The 15926-nt window shown below is 41.1% G+C and overlaps 1 protein-coding gene across 1 annotated transcript in view; it reads right to left on the bottom strand.

The window, feature by feature from the left end:
- SPTLC2 (serine palmitoyltransferase, long chain base subunit 2) overlaps positions 1–15926 on the bottom strand; it is a 169077-nt gene that overhangs the window by 152654 nt on the left and 497 nt on the right. The window contains exons 2-3 of the mRNA XM_006884770.1: positions 15766–15923; positions 15082–15217 (exon numbers count right to left, since the gene is read on the bottom strand). Of these exons, the coding sequence (XP_006884832.1) occupies positions 15082–15217; positions 15766–15923 (294 nt within the window). The remainder of the gene's footprint in view (positions 1–15081; positions 15218–15765; positions 15924–15926) is intronic.

Here is a 15926-nt window from a genome sequence, read left to right as displayed (position 1 = left end):
AGAGTAGAGCAGAGTTCCGATCCATCGATCATGGGGTCACCGGGAGTCACAGTCGACTAGACGGCACTTAATATCAATTACAACACTTCCACTAAGAAGTACGCATGATCTGAGCATTAGAAATACAGTAGCTAACACTAGGCTAAAAGAGGCAAGCAATAACTAAGCAAATAGATATATGATGTCAGGAAGTGCTATAATGGGGGGGTGGATTATGAAAGAAGAGATCATTTGGTCAGAAATAAACTCTCTGAAGCAGAGAACTACAAAGGAGTAGAATAAAGAAGGAAGGGAGAGGTTTCCCAGGCCACGGTCATGAAAGGGGCTGAACGTCTTGTTTGGCTGGAGTTTAGACACCTGGCAAGATTTAAGTCAGACAGGTTTGGAACAGCCAGTTCAAATACATTTAAGTCCTCCTTAATAACTCGGGATTTTATATCCATGATGGAGCTAACAGGAAAATGTCAAGATGTGATTTGCATTTTAAGAAATTCCCTTTCTAAGACATTTCTAAGAAGCCTGTGACCAATGGCACTTTAGAAATCAGAAGACCTTTGACATTCTCCTTTAAATGTATCTTAGAATACTATTTTGCTCAGAATTTAACATAGACACTTGCACTCCTTGAGCCACCAATCTAATTCCCAGGAATTTAAGGTTGTTATCTGTCATCGAGTTGCCTGCGACTCAGAGAGACTTATGTACAAAAGCTCTAAAGTCTGCCCTATCCTGAGCCCGGCTGACTCTGACATGGGGTGGTTGTTACGTGTAGTTGAGTTGCTTGTGACTCACAGCGATCTTATGTACAACAGCTCTGAACCCAGCTCTATCTTGAGCCAACCTCATTGTCTCTGACACATCTACTCCCATTAGCTCAGTCACTAAGTCAATCCAGGGTCTTCCTCTCTTGTGCTGTCCCTCCACCCTTCCAAGCATGATGTTCCTCCTTGCAATATGCCTAAAATATGTCAGACAGAGCTTCAGAATCCTTGTATCCAGGGAGCAACTTGGTTTCACCTTCTTCAAGATGGATCTGTTTGTTCTATTGCTGTTATGTACCACTGAGTTGCCTATGACCCAAAGCGACTCTACTATATACAGCAGCTCTGAACTTTACCAAGTCCTGAGCCAGTCTCACTAATTTTGACACACCAACACCCATTGCCCGAGTTACTGTAGCAATCTATCTCATCTAGAGTGTTCCTCTCCTCTGCTGTCCCTCCACCCTTTCAAGCCTCCTTCTCCAAGGATCTGTCTCTCCTGGCCATGTGCCCAAAGTATGTGAGACAGAGCTTCAAAATCCTAGCTTGCAAGGAGAAACTTGGTTTCACCCTGGCCAAGACAGACCCATTTGTTTCCTTGGAAGTTCATAGTATGTTCAAGACGCCAGCACCACAATTCAAAGGCATCAATTCTTCCGTCATCCTTAGTCACTGTCCAGCTTTCTGATGCATAGCAAGTAATTGCGAAGACCATGGCCTAGATCAGGCACACCTTAATCTCTAGACTGACGTTGTTTTTCAGCACTCTGGAGAGGTCTCTGACAGCAAACTTTCCCAATGCAATTCATCTTTTGATTTACTGATTGCTGGTATCAAGAGTGTTGACTGTGGATCCAAGCAAACTGAAAGTATTAACAACCTCAATCTCTTCTCCATCTATCTTCATCTGTGGTGCTGCCAATTGGTCCAGTGGTCAATCTTTGTTTTCTTGACACTGAGCTTCAATCATCCATACTAAAGACTATATACTCTGACCTGCAACAAACACTTCAGGTCCTCCTCAGTTTCGGCAAGCAAGGTTGTATCATCTGCCTAACAAAGGTTGTTGATGAGTCTTCTTCCAATCCTGATACCACATTCCTCCTCATAAATCCCATTCTCCTGAATGACCTGTTCCGCATACAGACTGAAATAGGACACATCTCTGACACACTCCTTTCGTGATTTTAAATCATACAGTGGTTCTGTTCTTGCTCTATTCTGAAAGCTGCTTCCTGGTCCAAGTATAGATTTCACATGAGCACAATCAGGTGTTCTGGGATTCCCATTCTTCTCAAGGTTAGCTACAATTTGTTGTGATCCACAGAATCATATGTTTTTTTCATAATCAACAGACATTCCTCTGGTACTCTTTGCTTTTGGCCAAGACCCATCTGACAATGGCAATACTGCCTCTGGTACCATGGTCTCTTTTAAACCTAGCTTGTATTTCTGGTAGTTCTCTGTCAATGCACTGTTCCAGTTGTTTTTTTATAATCTTCAGCAGGATTTTGCTTGCTTTTGATATTAATGATATTGTTTGATAATTTTCATACTCTGTCAAGTCACTATTTTTTTGGTATGAGAATAAATATGAATCTCTTCCAATCAGTTGGCCAGGTAGTTGTCCTCCAGATTTCTTGGCACAATTTGGTGAGCAGGTCGAGGGCAGCATTTGTTTGTTGATATATGACAACCTGCATTCTATCAATTTAGACATGGGAAGAGACAGATTTATCAGGAGCTGACATACTAAAAATACTGAAAGGAAGTCTCAATATTATTATGGATAACTGTTAAATAAGTTACATTATACATTCTTATTATGGAATTCTGTGCATTTGTTTAAAGAATTACATTTATCTATACCAATTGGTCAAAGAATCTATCCTGAAACCCGTGAGAATGGAACCAGATGGGAATGCCTTGTTTACTTTGGGTCTCCAAAGCTTTCTGCCTTTGACAGGACACAGAATTCTTCTATTACTCTTTAGTGGAAAGTAGTTAAGACTTAAGTTTTCATTTCCTGGAAAGTTTCTGCCTTAAATTCTGTGAAAAGGTTTCACTTTCACAGGTTTTGCTGCATTTATGACATTAAGCTGGAAAATAATCCTTAAAATTGGCAGTATTTCTTTTATGTGAAATTTTACGTTTCTAACAAGAGCAGAACAAGTGGCCAGGACAGGGTATTCCTTGGAAAGGGCAATCAGGCTTGGAAAGATGGAGAGGCAATGAAGGAGAGGAAGACCCCCAGTGAGATGGATTGGCATGGGGACTGCAGCAGTGGGCTCAAGTGTATCAGAGATGATGAGAATGGCACAGTGTAAGATAGGGTTCACATCTGTTGTTCACAGGGTTGCTATGCGTCATTTTCAACTCAATGGCCCCTAATAACAACGGCAAGAAGCACAATCTCTCTCTCTCTCCTAAGTATGTTTTGCTGTTAGGTGCCCTCAAGTCAGTTCCAAGGCATAACAATCACATGTACAACTGAATCAAACACTGCCTAGTTGTGTGCCATCCTCACAACTGTCGCCATGGTGAAGTCCACTGCTACAGCCCATAGTCCATCCATTTCACTGAGAGTCATCTTCTTTCTAGCAGATCCTCTACTTTACTAAGCATGATGTCCACAGAGCAGTCCCTCCAGAGCACATGGCAAAGCACATGAGATGAGGTCTCAGCATCATCACTTCTCTGCAGCATTCTGGCTGTACGTCCTTCTTTAAAGACAGTATGTTCATCTTGTGAAAGTTCATGGCACACTCAATCTTCTTCTCTACCAACATGATAATCCAAAGACATCAATGCTGTCATTGTTCAGCTTTGGTATGCATTAAAAATTGATTTAAGGCGAACTCTGGTGGCTTAGTAGCAAGAAGCTGCACTGCAATTCCAGCGATGCCCGGTTCAAATCCACCAGATGCTCTACTGAAGAAGGAGGCACAGTCCCCTCCTGTACCAGTCAGATCCGATTTGAAGGTACACACATCAAAAACAAAAACAAAAACAAAACAAAAGAATTGATTTAAAATGTCATGTCTTGGGTCAGGTATACTTTAGTTATCAAAATAACAGCTTTATTTTTTAACACTTCTAAGAGGTCTTTTGCAGCAGATATGCCAAATGAAATATGCCATTTTCTTTCTCAACTGCTGCTTTCATGGGTGTTTTGTGGATTAAAGTGAAATAAAATCCTCAACAACATTAATATTTTTTCCATATATCATGAAACCTTTTATTGGTTCTGTGATTAAGGATTCTTGTTTTCTCTGTGTTGAGGAGGGTCTCAGTTATCTAGTGCTGCTTTAAAAGCGATACCACAATGGATGGCTTTAATAAATAGAAATTAATAATCTTCTTGTTTTAGAGGCTAGAAGTTCAAATTCAGCACGTCAGCTCTAAAAGGAGGTGCCCTCTCTCTCTTTCTCTCTCTCTCTTGGTTCTAGGAGTTTCCCAGCACAAGAACCTGAACCCAAAGGATGCCCTCCACTCCTAGCCCTTCATTTTTAGTGGTACTTAGATCCTCCCTTCTCTGTTTGCTTACCTTTCCTTGTAACTCCTGTGAGATATCACAGGGAACTCCTCTTATATCAGATCACATTTGTGACATAAGAAAGGTGAACAAACAGGTTTGTCCTAGAGAGGGTGAGGCCTGGCTGCGCCTTGAAGGCAAGGATTCTGAAGCTTTATCTTTGGATGTGCTGCAAGGCGAGACCAGTCCTGGTAGAGGGACACCACAAGAGAGAAAGATCTGGATGAGATGGATTGATTCAGTGACTAGGGTAATGGGGGTAGGTGTATCAGACACACAGGACAGAGCAGGGTTTAGGACTGTACATATGGTCGCTATGAGTCACAGGCATGTAACAACAACAACAATAATCCTACGTTAATCCCCCTACAAATGATATATCTCCTGTCACATCTTACAGATGATTACATGATAAAGAACTGCCTCTACTCTTGCCTCATTAACATCATTGTTCACTCACTCAATCATGGCTATAGAGTCAATTCCAACTTAGAGTGACCCTATGAGCTCCAGTGACAACCCACAGGCAGCAGCGGGCATGAATCCATCAGCTACTCCCTGGGGAAAAGATAGGCAATCCTCTCTTACGTGACTTACAGCCTCTGAAAACTTGCCAAAGGGTCACTATGTGTTAGTTCCAACTCTACGACAATGACAGCAGAATCACAATGATAAGAAATACAATGAAAGCATTATTCTCCGAAGGCCAAGTGTGCCATAGATGATACCTGTGTCGATCAGGCAAGGTCTAGAATGTAAACAGCCATAGATACTAGATTCTGGGTAGTGCAGGGTTAAAGCATTCACCTACTACCAAATGTGTCTCAAATCCATCATCTGTTCCATGGAAGAAATGTGGTAATCTGTTACCATAAAAGGTCACTGTCTCGGAAACATTTTGGGACAGTTCTTTCTGAAGAGTTGCTTAGGGTTGCATTTGGTTTGGGGTTTGATATTTTAGGTGCTACAGAGTCAGCAAGGACTCACAGTGACCCTATGAACAGCAGATCTGAGCTTTGCACTATCCTATACCATCCTGACTATCTCTGATATGCTTGAACCTATTATTATTGTCAGTGCATCAATCCACGGTGTTGAGGGTCTTCTCCTCTTTAATTTTCTACGTTTTGCAAGGATGTCTTTTTCCTGAGACTAGCCCCTCCTGACAACATGCCCTAAGTATGAGAGAACGAGTTTCACCATCCTTGTCTCTAGGGAGCATCTTGGTTGCAGATCCTCCAAGAAAGACTTTTTTCTTTTAGCAGTCTATGAGATAGACATTCGGTACTCTTCTCAAACACCACAACTCAAAGGCACTGACTCTTCTGTCATCCTTACTCACTGTCCAACTTCCAGATGCATATTAAGCAACTAAAAACGCCAAGGCTTGGATTTGGCACACCTTTGTCTTTAAACTGACATCACTGGTATTCTATACTTTTCGTCAAGATTCATCTGATATCAGCAATGATGTTTTTAGTGCCACAACCTCTTTTAAATCTAACTTAATTTCTAGCAGATCCCTGTTGATGGAACTGTTCCAGCCATTTTTAATGACCATCAGCAAGATTATAATTATATATTATGTTAATTATTTCATTCAATAATTTTCACATTCATTGGAGGATCTCTTTTTTCCAATGGGAACAAACATGGATCTCTTCCAGTCAGGTAGCTGTCTTCGAAATTTCTTGGCACAGACAAGTGAGCACATGTCCAAGGTTACATCTGTTTGGTGAAACCTGTCAGCTAGTTTAGCACAGACATATTCGGGGAAGTATCCTGGAGGAGGGACACTGGCATGATACAGGTTGTTATTCACGTGTGTACACTGAACACCCAGAACTGAACATGCTGGCGGGGCAGTGTGAAGAGGGTGCTATCTGCTCAAAGCATGTTGGGGGCAAAAGGGAGCTCCAGTGAACACCCACAATTGGTGGCAGAGCTTCACTTGTCCTCAAACCTCCTATCCCAGCTCTCTTGCACCATAATAATGATCTACCATTAGAAAATCGCTACAGGGAGTCGTGCATGACAAGTTAGAATGCCAACTCTCCTTGCATAACACTGCTGTCCAAAGCACAGAACATGTCATCGGCTGAGCTAGCCCAACCTGCACTGTTTCAGTTCACATATAGATAGAGGCCTCTGTTTTTTAGGGTTTTAATCAGAAAATAATAAATGTCAAAACATAAAAATTATTTTACAACTGTCTTTGAAAGCACTTTTTTAGCCCATTCAGTAAAAGCTACATATCATAAACATTAGGGAGCAATAGATCTTGCTTCTGAGAAGGGGGGGAAAAGTGGACTTGTTATTTGTACACCAAAAGAGATGATTGCTGGAAACACATATTCAGACCATAAAAAAAGCTTATGTGAAAAAACAAAACAAAACCGCTTATGTGACATATGCAGAGCTCCAAACTATTCTCTCTAGTATGTATGGAATGTAGTGAGGAAAGGCTAGCAGAATTCCAATAAAATTCCACTAAGACCAAGACCAATCAGCTCTAAAAAAGATGCAATCTATGCACAACCAGGAGAGGACAAAATTGACAAACAGGACCTTCTAAAAATCAAGGCCTGTGTGCACCCTGTTTTCCAGTAGGGTGAAAGGAAAGCCTATAGATTAAGAAAAAAACAAGGATATTTCAGTCGAGGGTCCTATAATGAAAGTTTCAGAATACTTCAGGGTCTCCACAAGAAAAAGACTGATAAAACCCAGTAACAAAATGGATAAGAGACATGAAAGAGACATGACAAAGTGCTCAAAATCACTGGCAATCAGAGAGATGCAAAATAAAATTACAATGAGGTATCATCTCACCCCAGTAGCAGTAGCAAAGTTTAACAGGACAGCAAGCTATACATCAATAAATGTTGGAGAGGATGCAAAAAGACTGGAACTCTCATGCACTGCTGGTGGGACTGCGAAATGGTACAGCCACTTGGAAGGCAGTTTGGTGTTTCTTCAAAAAGCTGAACACAGAAATCCCACATGACCCAGCTATTCCAACTGCGAGGAATATACCTCAAGGAAATTAGACCTAAGACACAAATGGAGATATGTACACCTTGAACAGAGATATGTACACCTGTGTTCCTAGCAGCATTATTCACAAAAGAAAGAAACCAGAAACAGCACAAATACTTACCAACAAATAAATGAATTGAGAAATTGAGGCATGTTCACACGAAAGGAATACTTTACAACACTAAGGAATAATGATTTTGTAAAATACCATGGGACAGTCTAGAGAGCATTTTGCTCATTAAAGTTATTCAGCCTCATAAGGACAAACACTGCATAAGATCATTATTGTAAAAACAGAGGGATTACTGAGTAAGAGTGTACAAATGTTAAAAGGGGCAGAGGCAAGGAGGAAGTGGTCAAGAAAAGGGAAAGAGTGGAAATCACTAGGATAACACAGTGCGCAGAGGAAGGGGTGGGGATGAAGGAATAGGAAAGCTTCAATGGGGACCTTGAAAAGCTGGGTAATTACAGGCACAGTCATCGTGTACCACTGTCTCACTGCTGACCCTCTAAAGGGGTTTCAAAGACAGTAAATCACACAGGAGACTGTCCCTCCTTCTCCAGCTGGTGGAGCAGCTGGTAAATTTCAACTGTGTGCCTTTGGAATTGGAGCACAGTTTCTTAGCACTAGATCAATAGTAATTATATAAAATACAATGTATATGAATCTATGAAACACAATGTAAAATGAAAGACTGTATAAAACACAATGTACAAGAATTAAACAATGTATATAATTTATTGTATGCAAACCAATTAAAAAAGAAGGTGTGATCTATTTATTACTCTTAAAAGATTTTTCTCAGAAGTTACCAGTAGCTTTGGAATTGCTAAACTCTGTCCTATGATGTTGTTATTGTTAGGTGCGGGTGAGGAGGCTACAACTCACAGCAACATATGAACAAGAGGTCTAAATGCTGTAGAGTTAAATAAAATTTTTTTTAAAAAGTTTTATCTGTTGCCCCCAAATCAGTTACTTAAACCATCTGAATTTGAGTCTTCATTATTTGTGAAATGAGGGTAATATATACCTAGGAAGGCTCTTGTGAGGGCTAGGTAAAGGAGTTAGAGGTAGGCCTGGCATATAGTAGTCACCCGTACACACTACTAAGAAGCCCTCATGGGATAGTGGGATAGCATGGTTAAGTGCCGGGCTGTTGGAAAGGCTGGTAGTTTGAAGCTATAAGCCATTCCATGAAAGAGAGCTGTTTCCTCCCATAAATAAAGCCTCAGAAACCCAGCAGAGAGTCTATATGAGTTGGAATCCACTCGACAGCAGTAGATTTGGTTCTATTCCTATTATTAGTCTTGGTTGCTTGATAATCCATGGTTATCACTTTGTTCCCTAAAAACATTTTATAAACCCTAAACCTTGTAAATCATGGATATAATTTCATTTGTGACCAGTTGTTATGTTAATGAGACCATCAGCGGAGGGTGATATAAAAGGAGCAGGTTAGGCGGGAAGAAGCCAGCAGAGACGGGAAGATACGTGCCATTCCATTTGAAGATCACCAAAGAACTGAGGGACAGAATCTGAAAAAAGGCCAGGATCTCTCCCAAAGTCAACAGAGATAGTCTTTTAGAGGTAGGCCCCTGAAGTCAAACTTCTAGCCTCCCAAACTGTGAGAAAATACATTTTCTACATGAAAACATTTCACTTTGGTACTGTGCTATCTGTTCCAGACAACTAAGATGATCTCCTTACTGAAACAGTCTCTGTTTCCTTGGTTTTCTGACACCACTGCTTCAATCTTTGGGGGGAAAGGGGGAATGGGCACACGGGTGTCTGTGCCTCTGTGTGTGTTTTCTGACACTACTGCCTCAATCTCCACTGGGTCTGTTTCTGATACCACTGCCTCCACCTTCAGTGTTGTGTGACTGTGTGTGCATATATGTGTGTTTCTGACAGCTGTGTACGTGCCTGTGCTCGTTCTCCTAGAAAAATTACAGTCCCCCAGGATTGTAGCTTTCATTCTTGATTTTTTCTTTTCTTGTGTCATGCCCTCTTTTTTTAGCTACTTCACCAACTCCCAAGGTTTCTAACTCTTGCTCACTTCTAGTATTTCCTGAAGGCGCTTTGATGGGTAATGAGTTGCACTGTCAATCCAAAGGCACATGTCAAATCCATGGGCACACATTCAAATCCAACTGCTCCTAGAGAAAAAGATGGGCTATCTCCTCTTGTGCCATTTATAGCCTCTGAAAACCTATTGGAGGGTCATTTGTGAACTAGTTTCAAAACTCAACAGTAGTAAGTTTTCGTTATTATTTCTTTAGTTCTATTACAAACCAGACACGAGGCCAAAACTAAAATCTTAAAGAACTGCTGAAGGGGCTTACTAACTTGGCAGCAAGAGGCTTATACAGAAGAATTCAACACCATCACATTTGACAAGACAGCACTTTATCTGTGTAACACCTTCTGAATCTTCTCAGATTACAAAAACAGTTGAATACTTTGTCTGACTTCATTGTCTTACTGGAGTAAAGCTGGATCAGATGCCTAGATCCCTAGTACAACTGCAAGATTCCCAGAGCTTAGAAATGACCAGAAAGCAGCAGGCTGATTTAAAACAGACCACAACAAAAATGAACTTCCACCATGAAGTTTATTCCAATCCTGTAAAATCCAATGTAAACACATTTCTACAGTTGATGTTCTGTACCTATGAGTCAGATCCAACTCATAGCTGACCCTCCAGCAGGTTTTCAGGGGCAGTAAATCATCTGGAAGGAGACTGCTCATCTTTCTCCTGCAGAGAAGCTGGTGGATTCAAATCACATCCCTTTGGATTTAGCAGCCCAATTCCTTACCTATCACTAAGCTACTACAGTTTCCTCTTTTTATTTCTATAGTCAAGGCATGGAGGGAAATACTTAAAAACAAAAGAAAAAATACTTCTCTCAAGCTTCATAATGCATCTTCAAGGTTCTCAGCAAGGCAACGAATGTATGATAAATTTACTGTAATAAACAGGTTGGTAGCAAAGGACTTACTTTCTTAATTGGTCACAAATTGCAAGCTATATTACAGAAGCCTTCTTAGAAGCTATTCACAAGGCAACTGGCTTCTGAGACCACAAACCATTTATTTCATCAAGGAAGACACACCCACTGAGCAGCAGACATAGCCTCTAGCCAATCCTCTCAACTGTCTCTTCTACCAATAAACACAGCTTCTTTCTTTCAAAAATGGAAACTGATTGAATTCAACCAATTAACTATCTGGCTCAGAGCACTACACAGTTTCCAGGGCACCTGAACTCTGATGAGTGGGCAAGTCAGCCTTCCCTGCACGTCCACGTTCCAAATTACTATCTTAAGTACTGTGTGTTCATGCAGATAGTATGCATGTTGCATGATTTTGCCAACTGTGTAACCTCCACATGGTGTATGTGTACATAGCTTTTACAGGGGCTCATAATAGGAAAAAGAATCAGTATATGTTTTTTGACATATTAAATAGAAGTTTCATCTACCAAGAATTTTTATTAAACTCCTCATATTAAAGTGGATACCTCATATAATTCTGAGTCTTTCAGACTCAGCAGGTAAGATATGCAATATTCTTCCCAATGGAGAAACAAACAAACAAAAAATGGAAAGAAAAATCCCATCTCACAAACTGTGAATAACTGCATTACTCCTGTAAGGCCTGGAAGTCTTCGGGATGTCTCATCAGGCCCTGCTCAACCTGAAGAGGTGTCCTGAACTGTTCAGGACCAGCGTAGTGAACAGCTGCTCCTCTTGTTCCCACCTTGTGCTGTCAGCAGCTGCTGAGTGGAGTCTGACTCACAGCGACCCTATGAACAACAGCTCGGATCCCTGTCCTATCCTGCGCCATCCTCAATCCCTGACATGCTCACGCCCACTGCAGCAGTCACTGTGTCATTCCACCTTTCCACGCTTGACGTCCTTCTCTAAGGAACAGCCTTAGAACTCCTCTTTTTTCCTCAGCTATGAGTTTATTCTTTCCTTTCTTCCCACCCTCCCCTCAACTACCACTTTAAATCCTCCTTCCCCTTTCTCTACAGTGGAAACACCAGAAGCGTTCTGTTTCCTCTGGAAACAGAATCTTACTTATTCTGACAGCTAGAAGGCTCTCATCTTTCTAAGGTTTCCTTAAAGAAAGTTGAAAATAAACAATAAAACTATTCCCAAGGGAAAGAGAGTGACAACTGTCAGAAAGGAAAAGTATTTTCTTTTTCCTTTTCACTTTTCACGTTATGTTGATTAAAGAAAGGAAAATTGTGTGTCCAACTTCCAAAATTTCTATTAAAAAATAAATAATTAAAAATATTGACAAAAAGAATTTTTTTTTAAATCAAACAAAAAAAGTATTATTTCAGGTAAAAACCAAAAATTTTATTTATTTACTCATGTTAAATCCACCCTAAGACTTAAGATCATTTAATACTGCAATACGCTGGTGAAAAATTTTTCTGCAAATCCTCAGGAGGTCTTTAAAAATAGGCTAAAATCCTCTTTCAGGTTTGGTTTTAATAAAGGCCTAAAAATGACATAAAGGGACTGAATTACATAAACCCCTAAAGGCTCCTTCCAGCTCTACTTACTTCTGTCAAAGCTTCCCTATGGCTAACTGTTATCCTTTTACCTTATAAAAAAGCTGACCGCCCTCCTACCCCTCTGAATAACAGGGAGGAAAAATTTCTGCTTTCCTGTTCAACTGCTGCTACTCGACTTATGAAAACTTTGTGTTTAATGTCATCTTTAGACAGCAATGTGGGACTGTTCATGCACCCTTCCTATCACAAGACTTACCTAATCAAACTCAAAAATGCAAATCTAATGGAGCCACTCTTTTATCACATACTCTCAGCCTTTTCAACGGAAATATTGGAGTTTCCACAACGTGAAGAGAAATTAGGAGTTGTCTGATCTAATGTCTCTCCTGCTTTTTAGAAGATAAATGCCGGGATATATGAGGAAATTACATCTTGGTTTTAAAATCTAAATTTGTATCTTAGTAAAAGCATGACACACAGCTGTGCAAACACCTTGCATATATATTTTTATGGCATAAATGGCAACATTTCCCCCAGAAAGAAGGGAAAACAGGTAGAAGTTGAAATAAGACAATTAAGACAAAAGGAACTTCCAAAAATATTCTTTAAAGACTCTGGCTCCCATGAAGGTATCAAGAACTGTTCTCTTGCTTAAGGAAAAAACAGGGGGGTGGGGTGTATGTTCATAGACAATACCCCTCTAGATCAGTACACAGAAGTACAAGTCTAAAGCCTTTGTTTAAAAAAAGATTTGGGGAGGTTTTAAATTTTTTAAAAAATTTTAATTGTAATTTTAACAGCAAAAAAATATTTGTACCCTTCTACAAAGATATTGCCAGAAGCAAAGACAGAAGCCCCACCCTTCCAAAAACCAAAGCCAAAGCAAAGGTGTTCAAGAAGGCAGTGCTGAAGGGCATCCACAGCCACAAAATAAAAAGAGCCACACATCACCCACCTTATAGCAGCCTAAGCCTCTGAAACTCCAAAGGCAGCCCAAATAACCCCAGAAGAGCTTCCCCAGGAGAAACAAGGGTGACCACTATGTCAGCATCAAGTTTCCCCTGACAACTGAGTCTGCTATGAGAAAAATAGAAAATAACGACACACGTGTGTTTACATGGCTACCAAGGCCAACAAGCACCCAATCAAACAAGCTGTGAAGAAGATCTGACACTGATGGGACCAGGGTCAACATCTTTATTAAGTCATACAATGATTTGGATGTTGCCAACAAAATTGAGATCACTTAAATAGAAATTTTTCTCAAACACACAAAAAATGTATAGGGGATAATTTGCTAGAAGGGATACTGCAATCCCTATCATGCCTTACGGCATTCCACTTGTTTATTCTTCCTAATTCCACCAACGTGTCCGAAGTTAAAGTTCTCACTAAAATAGGGTTACTGCGAGGAATAAGAGTGGATAGATAATGACCACTGCATTGGAACAGACGAAGGAAAGAACCATCTAAAGGAATATATGATTAGGCATTATATGTATGACAACAGCCCAGAATAAGAGGTATATCGCTGCAAAGAGGACTGGTGGGCAGCGGTAGAGGGAGGGAACTATGCAACAATGAATGAAAATTTTAAAAAAGTGTACTGTGGAAGTGGAAAGCGAGGGAGGGGGGTAAAATGTGCAACAGTGAAGAAATAAAAATCTAACTTGTCTATAAACATTCGTTAAAATCACAATTCAAATAAAATTTTATAATTTTTAAAAAGTTAGCTAGATGTTTCAGTCATACAAAATTTTACATTCCATTTTAGTTGTTTGGTATTTGTCCATCTTAGATGCTGCCAATCTCTGAAGAAAGAGCATGTCTACAAGTGGCATCCACTTCCTAAACAACATGCCTCTGTAAACTCTATGAACTTTGAGAAACAACTACAGTTATAGAAAGGCTTCAGGTCTTGGTCTTTTGTTCATAGGGTTGCTATGAGTGTGCTCAACTTGACAGCACTCAACAATAACAACAAATGCTAAACTACTGAAGATTACTGGGCCCAGGAACCTGGTTTCCTACATGAGAACATAACTTCTAGGCACTGACCAGAACACGTACACACAAAGTATCTTTGCAATGTAAATATCTTTTCTCTTGATTTCTTAGTATCTCTTTAAAAAAAAAAATCATAGGCCTCTCATTTACCTGCAACTGTCTGTTAATTTTCTGTTACATTTCTTTATCCCAGAACAATTCTGTCTTATTAGCCACTTTACAAGCTATACTTATCAGCTCCCTTACAAGGGAAATGTGATAAGAAACTGAGCTGCCAACCCAAAGGCAACCAGTGTGAATCCACCTGCTCCTCCATGGGAAAAAAGATGGGCAATCTCCTCCTTTGTGATTTACGGCCTCTGAAAACCAACTTGTGGGTCAATTTGAGTCAGTTTAGACTATGGCAAGGAGTGACAGAAACAGAACAGCAGAAAGCGAGTGACAGCGCCATTAATACTGTGGGGAGAGGAGAGATTCTTCCTCTTTGCATAAGCTGATTCTTATCATTTCCTTGCTTATACAATTCTTTTCACTTTTTTAAAAAATGAAAATAAACTTTGAATCTGTGAACAATTTTGCCTTGCATTTTACAATCTCAAGGGAGGAAAAGGCCCTTCAGTGTATATTTTCAGAGTCCCAGTGAAAGGTGCCAAATATTTATGTTAAAGACATACTAAGATCACTATTCTAGAAAGATCTAGTGGCCTAATGTTAAGAATCTTCATTGTAATCCCAAAGAAATGTACTTTGAATCCACGAGCTGCTCTCTGGGAGAAGGATGGGCAATCTCCTCCCATGCAATTTACTGTCTCTGAAAACTCACTGGAGGGTCAGCTATGAGCTGGTTCCCACTTGGTGGCACACAACAACCATCCTCTCAAAAACTGCAACTCTCAGAACTCCTATAGGAGAAACAACTACTTTTAAAATATTCTCCTTAATCTGAAGGCAATTTAAAAGACAGTTGTGGATTATCACAGTACGCCTTCCAGCCACACTTCTCTCACATGTCTGTAACTTGCTCATCTTTGGAAACACCTTTCCGCAGCACACCTGTCAGTCCAGACAACTGGAAGGCTGATACAGTACTGTCCTGACATTACCAGTGTATTTTCTGAATGCAGAACTTTTCAAAATGTTTTAGAACTGCCTGAATTTGGTTGGTGATTCAGCCTCTGTTAACTGCTGTCGACTCATCACAAGTCATACATACCACCAGCACAGAGTCACAGGGACACAACTCAGTAGGGGCCTCTTCTGCCTGGGGTCTCTCCATGGGCAGAGTAAGAGGATACTGCTTTTGAGGCACTGGGCCACGCTGCTGCCAGCTCTGTGGCCCAATATTCGGTCTGCGAAGAGGATCCATAAAGTGGATCTTTCAAAAGATGCTGAGTGTGTTTCCATCTCGTGTTGCTGTTAGGTGTCCTCCAGTCGATTTCCGATTACAGTAAAAGTAGCCTCACTGCGTTTGCTAGCTTTGGTGGCCTAGTGGCAAGAAGCTGTGCTGCAATTCAAAGACCCGCAGTTCGAGGGCACCAACTGCTCCTCGGGAGAAGGATGGGCAATCTCCTCCCGTGTGATTAACTGCCTCTGAAAACCCACCAGAAAAGAGGTCAGCTCTACAGTACACACAACAACAGACTGCCCAGGCTGTCTCCTATAAGACCTGTGGGTGGGTTCGAACTGTCAGCCTTTTGGTTTGCCCCTGTGTGTGTAACCACTGCACCACCAAGGCTTTTCTCCTCCTAACTTTCTTAAGGAGTCCAAGGGTGGTTTTCGGTGGACGACTTCAGAACTAAGAGGAAGCAATTCTCGCGGGAGGAAGAACTAAGAACCTTTGAAAGGGTCCTCATGGGCCGAGTGGCCACTCCACTGGCCCCTCCGGGCGGCGGCTCACACCTCCAGCGGGATCAGGTAAAGGAGGGTCCCGGGCTCGGAGCAGAACCCACGGCTCCGGGGGGAGGGGAGAAGACCCGCAGGCACAGGGAGCGCAGCCTCCGCGCCGCCCTTGAGCCGCCCGGCACGGTCAGCGCCAGGCCCCCGCCGCCAGCACACCTG

This window comes from Elephantulus edwardii, unplaced genomic scaffold (assembly GCF_000299155.1).
Source record: "Elephantulus edwardii isolate Elephantulus edwardi_28Jun2011 unplaced genomic scaffold, EleEdw1.0 scaffold00037, whole genome shotgun sequence".
Taxonomy (NCBI): domain Eukaryota; kingdom Metazoa; phylum Chordata; class Mammalia; order Macroscelidea; family Macroscelididae; genus Elephantulus; species Elephantulus edwardii.
Note: the sequence above shows the minus strand (reverse complement) of the source record. Positions and strands in the feature narration are given on the sequence as shown.